The 21,672-nt window shown below is 40.7% G+C and overlaps 1 protein-coding gene across 1 annotated transcript in view; it reads right to left on the bottom strand.

The window, feature by feature from the left end:
* Window positions 1-18,605, bottom strand: part of LOC124615444 (cytochrome P450 6k1-like) — a 32,185-nt gene extending 13,580 nt beyond the window's left edge. The window contains exons 1-2 of the mRNA XM_047143335.1: window positions 18,583-18,605; window positions 170-1,069 (exon numbers count right to left, since the gene is read on the bottom strand). Coding sequence (XP_046999291.1) covers window positions 170-1,061 — 892 coding nt within the window. The 5' untranslated portion in view covers window positions 1,062-1,069; window positions 18,583-18,605. The remainder of the gene's footprint in view (window positions 1-169; window positions 1,070-18,582) is intronic.
* Between the last annotated feature and the right edge of the window lie 3,067 nt (window positions 18,606-21,672).

Below are 21,672 nucleotides of genomic sequence, written 5' to 3'. Positions count from 1 at the left end.
AAATGAATGAATTTGGCATTAAGTACCATGGCATTAAGTGATATCTTTATTGCATCTCTTGCGGAGGCGAGAGGAATAATGGTATCTTAATGCAGAAATGTTTAAGGACGATAGTCTGGACGATGTGCTAATTATATATTCAAACTTTTAAAAAATTTTCAAGACTTACGTTCAGAATTCTTATGCCCAGAGACTGAGAAGCTGTCATCGATGTATCCGTTGTTCTTCAACTGAACCATCAACTGTATGAAGTCCTTCCTAATGACTCCTGCTCCCTCTCGGTGTCTGACTGTGTCCTTGACGATCTGTGTGAAGTACTGTGCGATGTCCTTTGGAACGAGGGGTATAGGTAACAGGGTGCGCAGTTTGGGATTAGCGAGTGCCACACCCAAAGACAGGAAGGTACGCAACGAAGGCTTGAAGAAGCGCCGTCCCCACTGTCGGAACTCAGCGTTGGGATTGTGCTGGCTGTCTACATCGATGCCGAAGGCGCAGGAAGCGATGGCGTCAGTGGAGTAGCGGGCAAGCATCTCACGGACTTCCACAACGCTGCCCACAGGTGTGACGTCAACCAGAGTGCGTGCACAGTCGCGCACTATGCCGAACATGGCACGCATTTTTCCAGACGTGAACGTGGGGGACAGCTTCTGGCGCGATGACTTCCACTTGCTTCCTGATTGGAAGAAGAGGTGTGCTGACAGTGGGTCTGTCTTCTCGTCCACATAAACGCCCCGATCGGGAAAATAGTTAAAATCTTTCACAAAGATCGTTTTGATCAGCTCTGGATCCCGCACAACGAGAATAGGGTTGTGTAATGAGTAAATACCGACGACATCTTTGCCTTCTGCTTCAAAATAGACGTCCCGCAGATCCTCGCCAAGGCTCTTCCTCATTAGTGCCGTGTTCCATGCATTTCCAAGCGGGAAAGACGGCTCCAAATACGGCAGACCTTTCTTCTTCCAGTGTGTGTAACTGATTTTGAATGTGACGTAAAGTATCGCAAAAACCGTTGACAAGATAGCCAACATTTCGGTCACCCAAGAATCGAAGAAGATGGCCATTTTGATTCCTATAGAAACAAAAAGAAAGAATAGATCATTAGTATCACAACATATACGAGTAACTCCTTATATGCTATGCTGCGTTGTTAAACCCCTTGTTTGGCACACTTCTGTAACAACAGGAAAGCTGACTGCAACTCACTGACGGAATGAGCGACGTTGGCTATCGCTACCTATAGAATATTAGTGATTTCACTGCAGTTTAGCGTACAAACATCCGAAAATAAGTACAAAACCTGTTCCTGTGAATTTCTGTCTTTTTTTCACCTATGTCACCTCGGTAAACTGAACTATTATAATACTTGTTGAAAGATAGGTGTCGTAAGAGATGCTAATTTATTGAGAAATTATGCCCTTATGATGGTACAGTAGGTGAAGCAGATTCACTACATCGATTTTTGCAAGAGATTTGTGGAGAAATAAGAGAGATTCTTACACAGGTGCAATTGTCGCATGAATCACACTGCGGGATATGAAACAGCGCCAGTTTGTTAGCAAACTTCTTATAATTGGTGGTCTCCATATCGTTCAATACCGATTTGAGATAATTGTATCATTTGTAGTATCCACGTTTCATCAATATGAATGTTGACTATGGTCCATTAATTCTGTTTGATATAAAGTATCTGCTTTCTGCCACACTTTAAAATGCAAGCCATTTATTCTATCCGGTTAGAAGATTCGTACATTGTTCATAATACAAAAAGTATTTCTGGTCAAGTAAGCTACTATAACAAGTCCGTGCATAGCTCAAAGGGTCTTCAGTATTTTTTTACAAGTATTAACTCGTAGCTGTTTTATACTTGTTACTGACACCTAAACCAATTCTTGACTTTTACTTACTTTTAGTATCTTTTACACTTACCCTGCACTCATAAGTTCATGACAGACATCACATATACTCCCTCTAGCTACGGCTGGCAACAGTTCTTTGTTGTTCCACTGTGTTGGGAAATGGGAATTTCTGTATGAACACCACAGTATTGCAATAAAGGACTTCAGATAAGGTACTGATGGAAAGTTACTGATGGAAATAGACTATCTTAACTGATGAGTAAATGAAAATGACACATATGTTTATCACTGGGAAACTAAATTAAGCCATCATCAAAAATAGAAATTTTTATGCAGCAGGCATAAGTTACTGCTAACAATGGTTGATGTATTTATTTTACAGTAATGACAATCTTCACTGACTTCTTTTGGGTATAATTCTTGTATATTTTGCATGAGAAACTTTTTGGAGTGTATAAGAACAGATTATTGTGCCAAATAGGAAGACTTTTACATATGCTGTCAGTGGCTCCATGCTGAAAATCAGGGGTTAGAGATATTCAAAAGAAACTAATGCTGTCATAGAGAGAACCTTCTTCTAGCTTTCCAGTTTCTCGACTTAATGGATGGTGATGTTCATTACATGTACTCATAAATAGATATACTCTTCAGCTCGGCTGGAAATTAAATTACTAATCTCCTCTTTTGTACAAATATTTACATTCATGCAGACATACAATACCCAAAAACTTGTAACGAAACAACAAGTTTACGCTTAACAATCACAATCTATTTATTTCCACGACACATTCTGGAGGCTTTAACCTCCATTATCAGGTGGATTTATGTGGCTCACAACAATACGTGTGTGTGTGTGTGTGTGTGTGTGTGTGTGTGTGTGTGTGTGTGTGTGTGTGTGTGTATGTGTGTGTTGTGATACGACTTTGGGATAACATGTGGCACTGTTTCCATTGGTTGCTGTCGTGCTACATCACATGCACCATCACACTTCATAAACTTTGAAGACTGCAAATAAGGCATCCAAACCACTATTATAGGCACTTTATCATCTTCAGCTGTTTAGTTATTTAACGTCAGTCAGTCAAACCTTTTGTAGCTATTTCATACAGCTAGTGTGAACGTCACTAGCTGCATTTTCTCATGAAGCACATTTATGACGTTGTGCACATTTCTGAACTAGTTATTTCACTATAACAAATGAACACAACACTGTCTCTGTTTATTTTCCTCTATAGTTGTTTTTGGCTCTTCATTTTTACTATTTGTTAGAAAATGTTTATCCACTCCCTTACTCTTTCTGTCCCCATGGCATGTCTCACGCATTGTTTGTGTGGGCGTATTTCTTGCAAGCACCTCTCAACACAAGTTCAGCAATATATCCTAAAACTTACCATACATTGGTATGAATACCTTTAGCTACACTTGTTTCATGAATCGTATTTGTGACCTGGCACATCGTATGTTACAGTATTAATTGTTTCCCTACAATAGAGGTACATAATTGTGCCCAAACGTCCTTTCTGCTACAGTCATTTTTCGACCATTCGTATTAGCTACTGATCCTGATCTGTTTCTCTGCTTACTCTAGTTGCAGCATCCAGACCCAACTTTGCAAATTATTATCGCCCACAAATTCGGTGCTAAGACACTAATGCCAAACTACACTTATTCAGCGATTATTTTCTAAGTTTCCCATCCATAGTGTCACATGGCGTTTGTATTAAGTTATTTTATTCAACCTTAATATGTAGGATACTATATGTTAGTTAATACAGTGATTATGTGCCCTTACATTTTCCTCTATGTTTCATGGCAGCTATAGTTACATAAATTCTTGTTCTACTTCTTTGTCTTATATTTAGCTCCCACTCTGAGACCAAACTGAAGATACATATCTCATTAATTGATTAGCTCCAGTTCTTGCATGATGTCTGAATTTGTTTGGTGCCCTTACCCCATATTTGCACATGTATTACGATCCATATGTAAGGACTCATGAGCTCTTTCTGCATTAATTGAATGCATTATTGTATTACATATCATTGTTGTGTTCTTGTAGGATTACAGTACTATACTCCATACACTTCTAGATTTCCGACACTCATTGTTGGTGTGATAATTCAAATTAATTGCAATCTCTTTTTTTAATTTTTTTAATTTTCCTTCTTAAATTTCCTGATATTCTCATCTAGCGTGTACCTACATGTGGCATATTTTTCAGCGCAGTTTTATTAAGAAGAGCACTAGCAGGCTGAAAATGGTAAAGAAATAAATCTCTTTTTATACCTGTTTGTCGATTTTCTCAGCAAATATATTTACAGTTGCTGCAGCTGGATAAAGTACCAAATTTAACGTCAAGCCAGATGCAAAGAACCATCTACATGTAAAGGAAAAACAAACGGAAGACTCTCCTGATTTCCAACCACATTAATTTTGATAAACAATATATCATCAGGAACGTAATACCTAAATGTGTCCTTGCTTACATGAAAGTGCCTACAAATGTGCATAATAACAAGTGGACTTAGAAACTCATGAAGTTTGTCAAGAATGATAGGATAAAATGTACATTCATAGAAAAAGACAAATTGCATGTTAGTGACTAGAGAATACACAATGAAATCACTAGTATGTTACACAGTGTACACCTGGACAATTCATGACAATGAATAGCTACAGAAATAAAAATATCTTATTCAAAAGAGACATGATAAAAAAATTAAAATTCCCCCTATCCAAATGTATTAAACACAGCTGTGCTTATGCATGTACTTTAAAATTTGAATTTTGTAGTAGATTAATTTATAAGATTGACATTATATTTAATAATAGAGAATTTCAATTGCTTGATAAAGGACTGAGATGTAATATCAAATCAAAACTCAACCAAAATAATGTTGTAGAACTGGTTTGTTAACATAAGTTAGGGCTTGAGGCACTAAAAAGATGAAGAAAAAATACAAGATAAAATAGGACGTAAATTGAGTGCCATTTTCGACAGAATTGTGTACTCAAGAATATGTCTACTTACATAGGATTCTAAATGACATCAATAAGAAACTTAATATTGATGTTGTATTGATAGTTTTTGCTCTTTTGGATATAATGTGCGGAATTTGTTCGATCCATAGCTATACTGAATCATGACAAAAGAAATCAGACATTTAGCTGCAGTGGGGCAGAGAGTGATCCCAGTGGGGACCGATTAAAACTTTTTCCGGACTGGCGGTCAAACCCAAATTTCCTGTTTCACATGAGTGGTCGCCTTTAGCACCTGTGAACGTCCACCAGTAAGTCCCAGATCCCCATGCGCCGCTCGCTACAGAGCAGCGTCCGATACCCTTTAATCCACTTGTTTCCGAACCTAACTCACTTCCCACAAGGTTTCAGACACTGATGTGCATCTGCACTAAAATGTCATAACGCCATCTGGAGTATACATACTACATGTATGGTGTCTGTCCTTTCTGACGTACATGTTGTCATGCTTGTTGCCATGCCCTCTTCCCCTCCACCTACCCCCCAAAAAATTCGTAAGAACATTTCTATTTTTACATATAGTAGAAATGTACAAATTTCTCGTCTTTTATTTATTAATTCATTTATCCACGTCCAAAGAAAGACTAAAACACAGCATAAACTTAAAGGTACAACCTAATAATAATGACAGAGAGAATTTCACACTTTCTGAATCCAATATCCAGAACCCTGACTGGCACAGTCATTCGCTGCAAACAGGCCTCCTGCATCACAGGGTCCACTCTTACTATTACAAACCAACAAGTGTTTAGAGTCCTGCGTTGCCCCCCCCCCTCCCCTGCCGCACACACTCACAAAGCTCATCGTCACGGATCCTTGCTTCTACAAAGTAGGTTTCTACCTTGTCACCCCTTTTCTTAATTAGTTGATCTTTTTTGTTCCGTGTTGGAGACGGCGGCCTGGTGTTAGCTTCGCTGTAGCTGTCCATAATCTTCCAAGGGATATTGTTCACCATAGCTCAGTACAGCAGGCTTCTGCTGAAGTTGAACTGGTGCTGTTGTAAGGACGAAGCTTTTGCAGGAGCTAAATCATGATGGAAAAGCGCGAGCTTCCAATAATTGATGCCTTAGATCTGTTTTTTCCTTCTTCTTTCCACTTCTATTCAGTGTCTGTTACTACTTCTTCTTACATCTCGCTCTGCTGTCAGTTTGTAGGTCTTATTGACTTCATTCGGTCTTATACACCCTGTGGCTATTCTGCCTTGCCAACCAACATGATCAGCATCCGCAGAGTTCCTCCATAAGGAGTGGCGTAAAATGCAGCAGAGGAACGCAGAGCAAGAGTGGATGTGTAGAGGGCTCTGGCCTGTGCTCCCTACGTGAAGTTTGTCAGTCTGGAGGTGAGACTGTTCCTGGTGTCCAAATGGAGCTGTTTGTATGTTAAGACACGATCCAGTTTCAACCCTAATTATTGGGGCTCGGGCGTACACAATGATTTAAACTGCGACCTTTTCAAGTAATGTTCAGCTTTCTTCTTGTCTCCATATTCAATACTGCGATGCACACAGTTTACTTTGGATTGAGTTTCAAGTGGTTGTTTCCGTTAGTAGCAGGTAACATGTTCTTCGAGAGCATAGGTCAACTTGGATTCTATTTCTTCAAATGTCAATCCTTGAGCATCGGCAGCTGTGTCATCTGCTTAGACGAAGGATCTTGAGTGGCTGCTTATATATATATATATATATATATATATATATATATATATATATATATGTTAAGACACTAACCTTGCCTAATTAAAACCTCATTTGTCAGTGACCGCAATAGCAAATTGTTAAAATGGCTCTGAGCACTATGGGACTTAACTTCTGAGGTCATCAGTCTCCTAGAACGTAGAACTACTTAAACCTAACTAACCTAAGGACATCACACACATCCGTGCCCGAGGCAGGATTCGAACCTGCGACCGTAGCGGTCGCGCGGTTCCAGACTGTAGCGCCTAGAGCCGCTCGGCCACCTCGATCGGCCAACAATAGCAACAACCTCCATTAACATTGAGGGAATTTCTCAACTAACTTTCAGAGCATACAGTAGAATGTTTACTACCAGTTGCGTAAATGCCAAGGCATTCTATAAATTATAAGCTATGTTTAACACAGGATACTTTCAGTTGCTCGAGCGGGGGTCATCCCCACGTGGACGGGCTTTTGGCCTAACCACTTGCAGAGCAAACTCCAACCAGGAAGAGGCGTACATCTACAGGTTGCATGTTCTGGCTGTCAACAACAAATTCGAGACCGTTCAGGAGTCAACAGGTGGAACCGGAAGACAATAGCAAATCAACTAAGTAAAGACAGGAAGAAAAGACTCCATGGAAAGAGAGAAAAAAATGAGAGAAAGATTGACTTTCTGGCCGTAGGCGGAAGCGACCGCAATAAACATCATCCCCTTCGTTTACTCTCTCAGAAAAACTTACGCTGCACTGTGTGTTCACAGTTCTACTGCTGAGTGACACATTGGTAATGGGGAGTCCATCCTATCATTCTGTATTGTGTAAATTATTACATGGTCAAAGTATAGACATTGTTGCTAACATAGTTCTTAAATGAAATTCGTGGCACATGTACTGCTCTAATTTTTTGATGAATCTTTTTCAGATGCTGTATTCCTCTGAACTACGATTTCTAGAATGTCATGCCAAACAGATTACTCAGATCTAGACAAATAATACAAAGAACTGTTATTATTAAACCATTAAAGCATTTTAAATTTTTATTTCTAGTATTGAAATCGTTCCCACTTATACGTGGGGGTGATGGCAACTTCTGTTTGGGGGAGGAGTTAATGAGGGGGCTAGTAGGAGAGACAATATCCGACAGTGACACAGTGACCCCCATCAACATCCCCCCCCCCCTTCTAGAAGCGAAACCTTGATCAGCACCTGCGCAGCAGGAGCTCATGATAGTCAGTCGTATGAACGCAGGGGATTCAGCTGCTGGACCCTATATCGCAATGGTAAGCACAGATATTTACTGAGAGCAGACTGACTTGGGACAGACAGTCACCATCTCTGGGTTAAGACTTGGCTACTTTGTAGATACGCCTCATTCAGGGCAGAAGGTTTTGTAACTGAAATTTCAGAGAAAAAATAATTCTTCGAGAGGTTTCGTTCTCCAAGTCACTTCCAAGTCCTCACCTCTTCACACCAGGGATCCTTAACATCAAGCCAGATCAAGTCGACCTCTCTCATTAGTCAACAGTTTAAATTGCTTATTAGTTATTACTAACTGTGAGGCTGAATCTCGGATAACACCTGTCTTTGAGAACAGACAGAATGCAATCATCCTGACAAGAAGTAAACTTCTTTTATGTGTCATTTATTGATAATGGTCGATGCAAAGATCTTTCATCATTTTTTTTAAAAGACTAAAATTAATTCTGTAATGATGTTTCTTCAAGAATAGATATGTGTGTACCAACGTAAAATCCCCATGCACTGTGGGTAAAACATGAAGTAAAGTGTGCTGCAGCCAAAACAGTGATCATACATTTCAGAGGGTTTTTCTCGATATTCTTCGTGTTGGAAAGATAGCGTATCACTTACAGCTAGGGTATTTGCTGCCTGAGTCGTGAGATCAGAAAAGGAGACAGAAAGTCACCACAACAATGAAGAAAACACATGAAGATTATACTGTTTATCCTGTCCTTACTGACTCTCTAAAGGTGTTCCCGTTTTTACTTGCATTCAGTTTCATTAGGTAGTTACAGAGCGCTTATAACACTCAAGTTAATGTCTTAATTTTTCGGAATGTTTTTAACAATGTTAGGTTTAGAAATCCAGCACTGATGACTGTTCGTTCTGCATTCAGGTTACTGAAAGAAAAGCAACAGATGGTTTCTGTTTTTATTAAGGACATCATATACCAGAAACGTACGCATAAAACTCGAGCGACACATTTCTTGACATTTTGAAAGGCAGTAACAAAAACATAATGACATCAGGTTATGACTATTTGAAATATCTAATTGCACGCAAATGAGCCATCCGTCTTACTTCTTACGACCGGAAAAATTTAACTGCACACAAGTGAACCAAGCCACTTACTTCTCACGACATCTGAACACTTTCAGTTTTACAGGTGCACCGTAGCAACTGAGATTATTTGCATTTGCATGTGGACAGAAACTGAGCGTCCGGAATCATCTAATGAGGCAACGTCAGCAGTTCATCATAAGCTTCTGATGACTAGTTTTCCTCCAGAGTAAGAAAGTCCTATGTGCTCTGCTGATTGAGTTTTACCAGTAAGTTTGTCCTGAAGAATGCTAATGTTTATGACCTTGACACTTTCCTTAAAAACATTACAACATTATGGAGTCGAGTGTAAGTATAACAATGACCTCGACTCTCATCGTCTGAACGTCGAGTTAGATGCAGAACCTGATGTTGAGGAAGATGACGAAGAGCGGCCTCACAAACAATGGGAAGTATGTGAAACGTTGGAAATATGAAACTTGATTACTGCAGGAAAATTGTGATTTATTTTCCACATGAACAGATTGTCAGAATTACGATTTAATTATTTAATAAAGAATTACGCAGTCTTTAAACTGTTCTAGTCTCCGACCAACGCTTTTAGAACACCTCTCATATGTGTATTTTGCCTATCAGTTTTGATGGCGAACCCAGACATTTCGAAAATATATTTTAATTTGCTAACTGTTTGTCTTGCCTACCCGATAGGAAATTTCACAAATAAATACAGAGATAATGTGGATAACACAAAGCACACAGTTTACATACAAACGTTTTTCCTGTGTCTTGAAAAATTAATAATAGCAAAACTATGATTTTCATCTGAATTCCTCACTTAATCTGCACAGAAATCTACTAGTTCAGGAGTTTGACCAGAGCAGTAGCGATATTTAAGTGAAAATTCTATAATAGTTATTCGAACAACTGTAGAGATAACCAACTAAACGGCAGTTGCTATGTCATATATTACAGTCAACTTTAGATAAGCATGCAGTGCGATCCAACAAATAAGACACATGATAACAATTAACAACAGCATGGACCATGAGCAGTTCATTATAGTTTTAATTACTTTATTAATCAGAGCAATGACACAATCTCTTGTACATACATGGTTTTAGGCTTTTACTGAACTGCAAGAACTGATTTAATATCTGTTTCAGAAAGCACCCACTATGTCATCGACTGCACTACTGTACGCATATTGTGCGTGTGTGACTGCTTGATATTCACAATTTTCCCATATTCTTCGAGAGCATTTAAGTCCGTTTGCTGTAAGTATTCTGATCCTGCAGAATCCGTGTTCTCAAAGTGGACATGCTACATGCTTTTGTAAATAGGTGCCAGTACAGGATTTGTATGCCACAAAATGTAAAACTATTTCGTATTGTTATCAAGATGATGATGTGTAACACATATAAACTAGCATAACGAGTCTCGAGGACGCAGTTTCTAGTGGAGCTAAAACTGAGTTCATTCCGACTAATACGCATCGCCGTGCACTTATTAATACATAGACTCGACTAATACTCAATATCCTCTACAGTAAAAAGGTACCAGTCGCGGCAGCAAAGGAATCACTTCTGAAATGTATTCCAAGAGCGCTGAGCCAGTTGCCAGCTCGTACTGATAAGTTGCCAGTGCGCCAGAGACAATTCTACCCCATCACTGGAGACGGATTGCGCGACATTCTTACAGAGGGCGCTAGTAAGGGGGGTGCAGTGAACTCAAAGCTGAGGGGCCTGCGCCAGTGCTAATTCTGCCCACACCCTTAATAGTTATAGCTTGATGTCAGCTATTAAGCAGCAGATTGTGTTTCAGATGGATTACAGCAAGTGCTTAAGCAAAATGTGGGATGAGGTGATTTCTTCAATTTTAGTTCAGAAGTTCACATGAGTGGAGGTGATCGCAATAATCATGCAGTTTGCATTTAGCAGTAATCGTTGCCAATGTTGGAGCATTTCCAGTCTATGGGAGTTTAGTTCCAAGCGAGTCACAAATTCTTGTCGTCAAGTTACGGTGGGGTGCAAGTGGGTACTCGGCATCCCCTGCAGCAGATGGTGTAGAGCATATAATTTTACTGAAGGCATTGTACGAATTCACAAACTAAACCTGAAGAAATTGTGAGTGTCTCGTTAAAGACCCATTTCCTTGTAATGCACCTGGCTAGGCTTTGGGGGATTTAAAAACAAAATTTGCTTAATGTCGTTGTTATGCTGAAAAGATGTGCCTCATAAACCCCTGTGGCGCCCCGAAAGTTAAACAAAAATTCTGGGAGGAACAGCACTGAGGCCTTTATTATATTTTCACGTGGTTATTTTGTGTGCTGAGAGAAATGTTATTTTGTGTAAGCTGTTCCGGTGTGTACTTCTTCAGAAGGTCATGAGTTCTTTAACAACAGTGGACAGTGGGTATCTCATAACTAAAGTTAGTATTATTTCTATATGGGCTGAATTATTTTAGCGTGTGCATTTGAATACAGAGAGTACATGTCCAATTGTGTGCTGTGTGTTACTTTTTCGTGTGAGTAAGTATGCATCATGCACGTGCATTGACGGCGGGTGCAATTAGGAGGCCGTAATTATTTTCAGCTCAAATTTAATTTTCATTGTTCATCAATGTTTATGGCAACTGTGTGTGTGTGTAAGGATGTACACTGAAGCGCCGAAGAAACTGGTATAGGCTTGCGTATTCAAATACAGAGATATGTAAACAGGCAGAATACGGCGCAGTTGTTAGATCGGTCACACCAGCTACAATGCCACGTTATTAAGATATAAGTGATTTTGAATGTGGTGTTATAGTCGGTGCACTAGCAATGGGATTCAGCATCTCCGAGGTAGCGATGTAGTGAGGATTTTCCCATACGACCGTTTCACAAGTGTGCCATGAATAACAGGCATCTGTTAAAACATGAAATCTCCGACATCGCTGCGGCTGGAAAAAGATCCTGCAAGAACGGGACCAACGACAACTGGAGAGAATCGTTCAATGTACCGAAATGCAACCCTTCCGCAAACTGCTGCAGATTTCAATGCTGGGCCGTGAACAAGTGTCAGCGTGTGAACCATTCAACGAAAAATCATCGATATCGGCTTTCGGAGCTGAAGGTCCACTCGTGTACCCTTGATGACTGCACGACACAAAGCTTTACGTCTTGCCTGGACCTGCCAACACCGACGTTGGTCTGACGAATCTCGTTACAAATTTCATCGAGCGGTTGGATGTGTACGAGTATGGAGACGACCTCATGAATCCATGGACCCTGCATTTCAGCAGGGAACTGTTCAAGCTGGTGGAGGCTCTGTAATGGAGTGGGGCGTGTAGCTGGAGAGATATGGGACCCCTGGTACGTCTAGGTACGACTCTTACAGGTGAAACGTACGTAAGCATCCTGTCTGATCACCTGTCCATTGTGCGTTCCGACGGCCTTGGGCAATTTCAGCAAGACAGTGCAGCACCCGACGTCCAGAATTGTTACAGAGTGGCTCCAGGAACACTCTTCCGAGTTTAAACACTTCCGCTAGCCACCAAACTCCCCAGACATGAACGTTATTGATAATATTTGGGATGCCTTGCAACGTGCTGTTAAGAAGAGATCTCCACCCTTCGTATTGTTACGGATTTTTAGACAGCCCTGCAAGATTCCTGGTGTCAGTTCCTTCCAGCACTACTTCAGACATTAGTCGAGACCATTCCAGGTCGTGATGCGGCACTTCTGCGTGCTCGCGGGGGCCCTACACGATATTAGGTAGGTGTACCAGTTTCTTTGGCTTTTCAGTGTATATTGCATGTTTGTACATTTCCTTTCTGTTGTAGATGGATTTTGGGTAGATAGAATGGGTCGCTTATGTATCTGAATTAATAAATTATACGATGAAATTTGAAAAGCCGTTTTTGGAATGATATAACATGCCACTTGATCAGCTTGCTTGCTTCAAGAAAGGAGAATTTCTAATCATGAAAAATTTCCTTTCCCTCGTTTTTTGTAACAATCATAAGTGTGTAAGTTGAAAATGTTCGATGTTAAATACAGAATTTTCTGTTTCTTTCAGCTCATACTGAACACTCAATTTAAACTGTTTGAAGTTCATTTGTTAAAATTATATAACTAGCATGTTTAAAGGTTAGACATCTGAGAAGGGAATAAAATTTGTGAAAGACTTTTGTAGGTTGTGGACTACCACCTTAAGCTCTGCTGGGTTCCGGAAAAAAATCCAGTTGGATATTAAAAAACTGTTGAAGTTCTTCCCCGGCAAAACCAGAGGCAGAGCAGAATGGGTTAATGGACAGATAGAATGTCAGCAAGAGAGAAGCAAAAGCAATTGCAAAACCCTGGACAGGCTGAGTGCTCAAACAAGTGACGTAAGAAAACGACGTCATGGTGACAAAGCGACATAGTCATAACGATGGCAGCGCAAAGTGGCACAAAATAGTGTACAACGTGAATGGCAATCTGGTAGCCGAGCTGCCGACTACTGAGGCAGTGCAAGATACACAGTCTGTGCTGCGGCTAGCTGCGAGGCCCATGAAAAAGACAGGCCATGGCGCGTACATCATAGCAGGTGACACTGCAGGTGTTATGAGTGCCAGCATCGATTCCCGGTAGGGAGAAAATACGGTGAGGCAAGCTTAATAATTCTCGGCTGTGTGATTAAATGCATGCAAACTCTCAATAACACACGACATCTTTAGTGCGTATCTTTTCAATTAAGTATTGATTTCACTTACGCTTTGCACGGGACCGATCTTTCGTAAAGGATAGCGGATAAGCCGACTAGAGTAACGTCACAACTTCGTTGTGGGCCTCGTATGTTTCGTTGGCCCCAGCTAGATGGCTGTGACGTCATTAGGTGGTGGGTGCACACCTGCCTCCCCACGGCAAAAAGAGATGGGGCCCCTCCACGCCCGCACCAACGTGGTGACCAAACCAAAAGTTCTACTGTCACCTCCGTAAACATGTTAGTTATCTAGTAAGTGGATCACAGGATGCTGGGCTGTGATGCTATCCGTGCGTCTGGGTAAGACTACGCATTAACACGGTCTATCAGGTGATAGATAGTGGACGACACGCGAGTGAGGGTAGCGATTTGAAGAGCAGAGGGAAAAAGTGCCAAGGCTCGTGCCGTGGGAAAAAAACCTCTGCGACAGTGGGATGGGTAGTAACAGCAGTAGTGGTTTACTAGCTGCGATAGTTCATGCAAAGTTGGATTTGCCGAGACAGTGCGTAACGGCGTACCCAGTGCCCTTCTGCCCGCTGCAATTGTGGCAGCCGCGAAGTATGACAACTGTGAACGTCTGATCAATTTACAGTGAGTCCAAAAAGTATTCGTCCAGCTGTATATCTTTTGGAAAACAACGTCTGTGTAACATGAAAAGAAATGTATACAGAATCTAAAGAGCCAGTAAAAGTACCTCGGTAAGTCATTTTTGTTGAAAAGCAAGGAAAGGAATACATCCAAATCGACAGCAAGGTTAACAAAATAGAAAATGTAATACAAGAGCTAGTTCATAAAGTATTCGTCCACCATCTAAACATGCCGCGTGATTAAACTATACCGCTGACCCACAGCACACACTAGAGTCAACAGTGCGCGGCCCCACTCTATCGCCTGTTGTGGTTCAGAACGGCGTCGATACAGTGCAGTTCGCGTCATGGGCCGTAAGGCTAGTGAGACAACGCTGACCGAAATGAAACTTATGACTTGGTTCAAATGGTTCTGAGCACTATGCGACTTAACTTCTGAGGTCATCAGTCGCCTAGAACTTAGAACTAATTAAACCTAACTAACCTAAGGACATCACACACATCCATGCCCGAGGCAGGATTCGAACATGCGACCGTAGCGGTTGCTCGGCTCCAGACTGTAGCGACTAGAACCGCACGGCCACTCCGGCCGGCAAGGAAACTTATTCTGCGCTTACATAATCAGTGCAAATCTTCTTTCGAGATTGCTAAAGTAGTCGGTAGATATAGATCGACGGTTCAGTCCACAATAGATAGATTTTGCGCAACAAAATCATTAAGAAACCAACCACGTACCGGACGCCCTCACACTTTGACTTGAGGGAAATGAAGAAGAAACCTAAAATCAGCGCTCCTAAGTTGGCTGGGGAGTTATAGCCTAGGGGGAAGAAGGTATGTACCAACACAATCAGAAATACTTTCAAAACGTTTGGGTATCACGGCCGGGTAGCGCGCAGGAAATTTTCGGTCAGTGAACAGGATCGAAAGAAGCGCCTTAATTTTGCGATGGGACACAGATTCAAAAAGGAAGGCTTCTGGAATAGAGTAATATTTTCGGATGAGAGTAAATATAAAGTATTCGGGTCGGTTGCCAGGCGTATGGTATGGCGTAAGAAGAAAGCGGAGATTTGTCACGCAATCTTGTGCCAATGGTTACACACAGTGGGCGCTCCCTAATGCTGTGGGGCTGTATAAGTGCTGGAGGTGTTGGAAAATTACATTTCATGGAAGGTACATGGATCACCATATGTATATAAACGGTTTAAAGGACAATCTGAATCCTAGCACAGAAAAATTAGGTCTGCAAGGAAATTAAATTTTTCAACAAGATAACGGCCCAACGCATACGGCTCTAAACAGAAGGCTGTGGCTCCTATACAACACCCCCCCCCCCAAAAAAAAACTTAACACCCCTCCTCAGAGACCAGACATTAATCCTGTTGAACACCTTTGGAAAGTACTGAAAGATAACATCAGGAGAAGACACATTTCTAATATGAGAGACCTAAAAGAAGCACTTCAAGATGAATGGGACAAAATTCCAGCCTCTGTGGCAGCAAACTTGGTCAAGTCGATGCCCAGACGACTACAAGCAGTAATAGCTGCAAAGGGAAAGCCCACTAAATATTTATTTTTGTAATTCGAATCATATTTTCAGATTGTAAAGAAAAAAAAATATTAATGGGCGATTACTTTTTGAAGTAGCCCTTGAATAAATTCTCCATTTTGCCAAATTTGTTATCACTATGGATGTATTTTTTTCTTGTCCATCAATAAAAATGACTTACAAAGGTTCGTTGCATATGACTGGATGTTCACATTTTGTGTTCCCTTCCTTTCACGTGACATATACTTAGTTTTTAAAAAAAAACAACTAGTTTTTGGACTTACTGTACGTGCATATTGATAACAACGTCCCATTAGCGCATACTCGGGCGTTCTGCCAGGAGAACAGAATGTGAGCAGGACAAAACTCAGTGTGGAAGAAAATATTATTGTACTAAAGCAAACTTTTCAGTATTATTGTTAGCCGATGACGCCTGTTTCAGTACAAAATAGTGGCCACTAGCATCAGAGGAACAGAATGCATAACACGAAATTTCCTACAAGTCTGGAAGTTTGACAGTTGGGAAAATCCTTTGTTTAGCAGAAGAGAGACACGAATTTATGCTAATTCTACAGCCTCGTGCATACTTGTAGTTTTTTGGTTGGAATGCTTCAACAGCGTACACTAGTGCTGTAATTCTCAGTAAAACTATAGAGGAGAAATTTATACTGTTAACATTGCTAAAATCACTGAAATGCGACGTTGTATGAGAAAATATATTTTTCTGTATTATGAAACTAGAGATTGAAAGATGTTTGGAAGGTGTGCGATAAAACAAAACAAAATGGATACATAAAATTCCATAGAAATTTCTCAAATTTGTCGGGGAGTGTCACGCAAATAGTTCCTGAAGTTACAACGTAGAATCTATGAGTCTCCAGACACATCTTGACAGTGTTAGAGGTAGATAAATGAGAAAACTACATCATAATCAGATTAGCAGCTCATGTATCCAAGTTCCAGACAAGAATTGCATAAAAAAGAACTGAAAATAAACTTAATGAACCGTTATATGATGGTGATATGACTTTAGGAAAAGCAAAGGGGCCAGGAAAGTAATTTTAGCGTCGCATTTGATAAGCGATGCAAAATTTTATATGAATGAAGACACTTTCATACGATTTGCTATCTTAGAAAAAGTGTTAGACAATGAGAAATGATGAAAGAGATTTGAAATTCTCAGGAAAATAGGTATACGCTGTAGGGAAAAACGTACAAGAAGCAAGAGGGAAGAATAGAATGGAAAGCCAAGAGAGAAGCGCTCTCACCAAAAAGGGCGTAAGATAGATATGTAGCCCTTCTCTTCTGTTGTTCTACCTGTACATCCAGGAAGCAATATCGGAAACATAAATTCAGTGTGAAAGAATATCATTGATGAGATTCACTGATGAGATTGGTATAATAAGTGAGGGTAAATTACAAGACCTGTTGCACGGACTAGGAAGTTTAATCAGCATAGAACATGAACTCAGATTAAGCCAAAGAAAAACGAAGCGGTAGTAAATTAATCATAAAATTAACATCAAAATTGGGAACAGTGTAATAAACGTACTGAAGGGATTCTGCTACCTTGAAAGTAAAATAATGCATGACGAACGAGGTAAAGAGGGCATAAAAAGCAGACTAGCACGGTCTAGGTGAACGTTCCCTGCTAAGACAAATCTGTCAGTAACAAATGTAAACTTTAATTTAAGCAGCATCAAACAAGTTAGAAGACTGATGATGCAGAAAAGAAAGTAAGAAGACTGATCTCAAACCCAACAGGATAATTTCGAATTCTAATGTTTAGCTGATAATATGAATTAAATTTCTAAACTACGCACTTATTGTAATTTGGTGTACAGAGCTGCACGATTGTATTAAAAAACTAAAAACCCGCCTCGATTGCGAAGAAAGGACATAGTGCTTTTTTCGCAATCGAGGCGAGTTTTTAGTATTTTAATACAGGGTGTTACAAAAAGGTACGGCCAAACTTTCAGGAAACATTCCTCACACACAAATAAAGACATGTGTCCGGAACCGCTTAATTTCCATGTTAGAGCTCATTTTAGTTTCGTCCACCTACGCCCAATGGAGCACGTTATCATGATTTCATATGGGATACTCCACCTGTGCTGCTAGAACATGTGCCTTTACAAGTACGACACAACATGTGGTTCATGCGCGATGGAGCTCCTGAACATTTCAGTCGAAGTGCTCGTACGCTTCTCAACAGATTCGGTGACTGATGGATTGGTAGAGGCGGACCAATTCCATGGCCTCCACGCTCTCCTGACCTCAACCCTCTTGACTTTCATTTATGGGGGCATTTGAAAGCTCTTGTCTACGCAACCCCGGTACCAAATGTAGAGGCTCTTCGTGCTCGTATTGTGGACGGCTGTGATACAATACGCCATTCTCCAGGGCTGCATCAGCGCATCAGGGATTCCATGCGACGGAGGGTGGATGCATGTATCCTCGCTAACGGAGGACATTTTGAACATTTCCTGTAACAAAGTGTTTGAAGTCCCGCTCGTACGTTCTGTTGCTGTGTGTTTCCATTCCATGATTTATGTGATTTGAAGAGAAGTAATATAATGAGCTCTACCATGGAAAGTAAGCGTTTCCGGACACATCTCCACACAACATATTTTCTTTCTTTGTGTGTGAGGAATGTTTCCTGAAAGTTTGGCCGTACCTTTTTGTAACAGCCTGTATATTAACCAAAGATAGCTGACGCGCTGCGATGTTGAAGGTTCTGGACGATTGTGTTTGTGTACATGTGTGTTCACTACACGCGGCTAAAATCTGACGGGTTTAGAAGGAAGTCGGTTGCAGAATGAAACATGTTTGCTGTGACGACTGAGCAGCGCAGTACTTGCCTGTTGGTGATATAGCTGCTGTTGTGGAGAACTGTGAGATATATTCTGCATGCCGCTTAAATAGGCGACACGAGTTGGAGTTATGCAACTCACTCGTCCCCACGTGACTGCGAAAGAGATAAAAGAACACACGCGCCTCGGTTGTAGAGATGAGCGAAACTCATTCAAGGGATCTGATCAGAATCGCTGACTCACTACCTCTATTTAATGGCTCACCATTCACTATTTACTTAGTAAAATAAATGAAAGACAGGCTGCTTGTCTTTTTACTAGCTGTATGTTCACCATATTTTCTCCTATTTTGACAGAACACTGAAAATGGTAAACCGCTTTCCGTTATTTCCCTTCTAGTGTTATATTTTCCAAAAAGCCACACATTTCCGTTTCAGTAAAAATTAAAAATATAGCGACAAAATCCATACTCCATCCATATTATTAAAATGGATATACGCATGTATTTTTCCACATCTCCTAAACCACAGGACGGGTTCCAACCAAACTTGGTATACATATCAGTTACCGTCCGGAAACATCTGCCTGTCAGATGGGAGGCGGTCGATGTGAAATAGGTATTTAGCTCACGACGCGCAAATACCAGTCTTTCTTCATCCAGCGTTTAAGGGTGAGAGCGCTTGGTGACTTGCAACAAGTCACTTGCAACAGACTTTACTCGTAATTTAAAATCTTTACGACAGCTTTTCGCGCTGACGCTTCCCACAAAACGGTGAAAGCAAAGAAGTTTATACATAACTACATTTTCCCTGCTCGTATGGTAAAACTTCCACATCAGACTGGACGTTCTAATTTATTACTTCTTTACCACTAACTCCACTCCCGGCAAATTTTGCAGAGAATATTCACATACACCAGTGAAAGTATCTACAAAACTATATCATTTTACGGCTGGAGATGTGATGACATAAATATTGATCTACTTCAAAACTAAACTGAAAGCCGAAATTTGCCAGATATACAGGTGAAATATGTGTACAAATATATTAAATAAAAGTGAGGATATGTAACATGCGCATACATTCGCGAAGACGCGAGCACAAAACTCACCCTAATTCCCTGGATCGATTACGACTTAACTTGGTGCACATACTCCTATCCAGAAAGAAATGCTGTGCGATTAAGAAGACAGTCAAGGTCTAAAGGGTGTTGAATTCACGTCTCCTTATGATAAAATTTTCGGCATTTTTTCTTCTTCGCGGAAGTTGCAATTACATTAAAAATCCAGAGCCTACTACATACGAACGAACTCAGTAAAACTGACGCTTAAGGGCATACAAGAAATAGATTTTAGTTACACCACATTCGTTTGACCAATGGTGCGCTAAATTATTGAAATTCAGGATATCATTTAACTAAAAACATTTTCTAAAGACTGCGGAATGAATATTTGTTTATGAGTTTGTGTGGTCTGAGCGCAAAATAATTTGGCTCATCACAACTTTTAAAATATAATGTCTACAGTGGCACTGGTTATTCTTAAATAAAATGGTTCAAATGGCTCTGAGCACTATGGGTCTTAACATCTGAGGTCATCAGTCCCCTAGAACTTAGAACTACTTAAACCTAACTAACCTAAGGACATCACACACATCCATGCCCGAGGCAGGATTCGAACCTGCGAACGTAGCAGTCACGCGGTTCCGGACTGAAGCGCCTAGAGCAGCTCGGCCACCGCGGTATTCTTAAATCGCTTTCTTAAATGTTTGTTCTTGCTGCTGGCCAAAATTTCGTGAAGAAGAGAGATTGTTAGTTTGGTCTTTCAAGTGTAGCAGCTGTTAAACAACTGCGTTAGTATTTTCATTCTTCGTTGTACTACACTTTTGTAAATACATGAAAGATCTGCGATTTCGTACATTTTCCGAACTTCGGAGGGTGGCGGGAGGGGGGGAGGAAGGATATATCTTTCTTATCCCTCCCCCAATTGTTTCCGTCACTGTCCTGGACGAAGGGTGCTGCTATTTATACAGATATCGAATATTCTTGAATGTACAAAGCTTACAGACACAATAAATTCACAGAGAGTTTTAGAAATGATAAATACTAAATACAAACGATAGTTGGATTTCGGGTGTGAACCGACGACTCGCAGCAAACTACCAGTGTCGCTGCTCAAACGGCACACTGCTTGCACCTCAGTTCGCGACAGTTTTTTAGCAGGGTACCGCCGGCCGCAGTGGTCTAGCGGTTCTAGGCGCTCAGTCCGGAACCGCGCGACTGCTACGGCCGCAGGTTCGAATCCTGCCTCGGGCGTGGGTGTGTGTGATGTGCTTAGGTTAGTTAGGTTTAAGTAGTTCTAAGTTCTAGGGGACTGATGACCACAGATGTTAAGTCCCATAGTGCTCAGAGCCATTTGAACCATTTAGCAGGGTACCGACGTATTTGCCTCGCTCGCTCGTACTCCGTTTATTATGCATGTTTAACATCTCTCCATTAACGTGATGTAGTTATTTCTATGCTATGACAGGTAATGATTGCTTAAATAGTTATAATTTTCATGAATATTTGTGATGTTTGCCAAATTATTTTAACTTTCAGTTGTAAGGAATAGTTCACTTGTAGCATGCGTATAGTTTAATAAACATTCTATGTTACAGGTCTACGGGGCAACACAATGTTATCATACGGAAAAATACTACACCTAGATCTGGAATCGAGCTCTCCGCGTCGAGTGTTCTAAGACAATCCTCTGTCCATTGCTCTAACTGGGCAACACTGCTACTTTGCTTTGAATGAAGGCACGTGTCGTAGAGTGCTGCCAACTAACCGTTTTACGACGTTCATTTTCTACTGACAGTAGGCAGACCGTTAGCTGTTGGCTGGGCTGAGTCCACATGCCAGTTGTTGTAAGTTTACATCATTGTCACCCGCCATTCTGATGTCACTGTTTAAAGAACTGCTACCCTAAGTTTGGAGCTGATGTGTCCTAAGTTTAGAATGGTGGAATATTAAAACAAATTACCCCGTCCTAAATTTAAAGTGTCAGGGAATTAAAAAGCTTGAATTTACCTAGGTTTAAAATGGCGGGCAGCTAAAAAAATCTGTTTATCCAAAGTTAAAAAGGAAGGGGAAACATAG

This window comes from Schistocerca americana, chromosome 5 (genome assembly GCF_021461395.2).
Source record: "Schistocerca americana isolate TAMUIC-IGC-003095 chromosome 5, iqSchAmer2.1, whole genome shotgun sequence".
Lineage (NCBI taxonomy): Eukaryota > Metazoa > Arthropoda > Insecta > Orthoptera > Acrididae > Schistocerca > Schistocerca americana.
The sequence above is the reverse complement of the archived record's forward strand: the minus strand, read 5'-3'. Positions and strand labels throughout refer to the sequence as shown.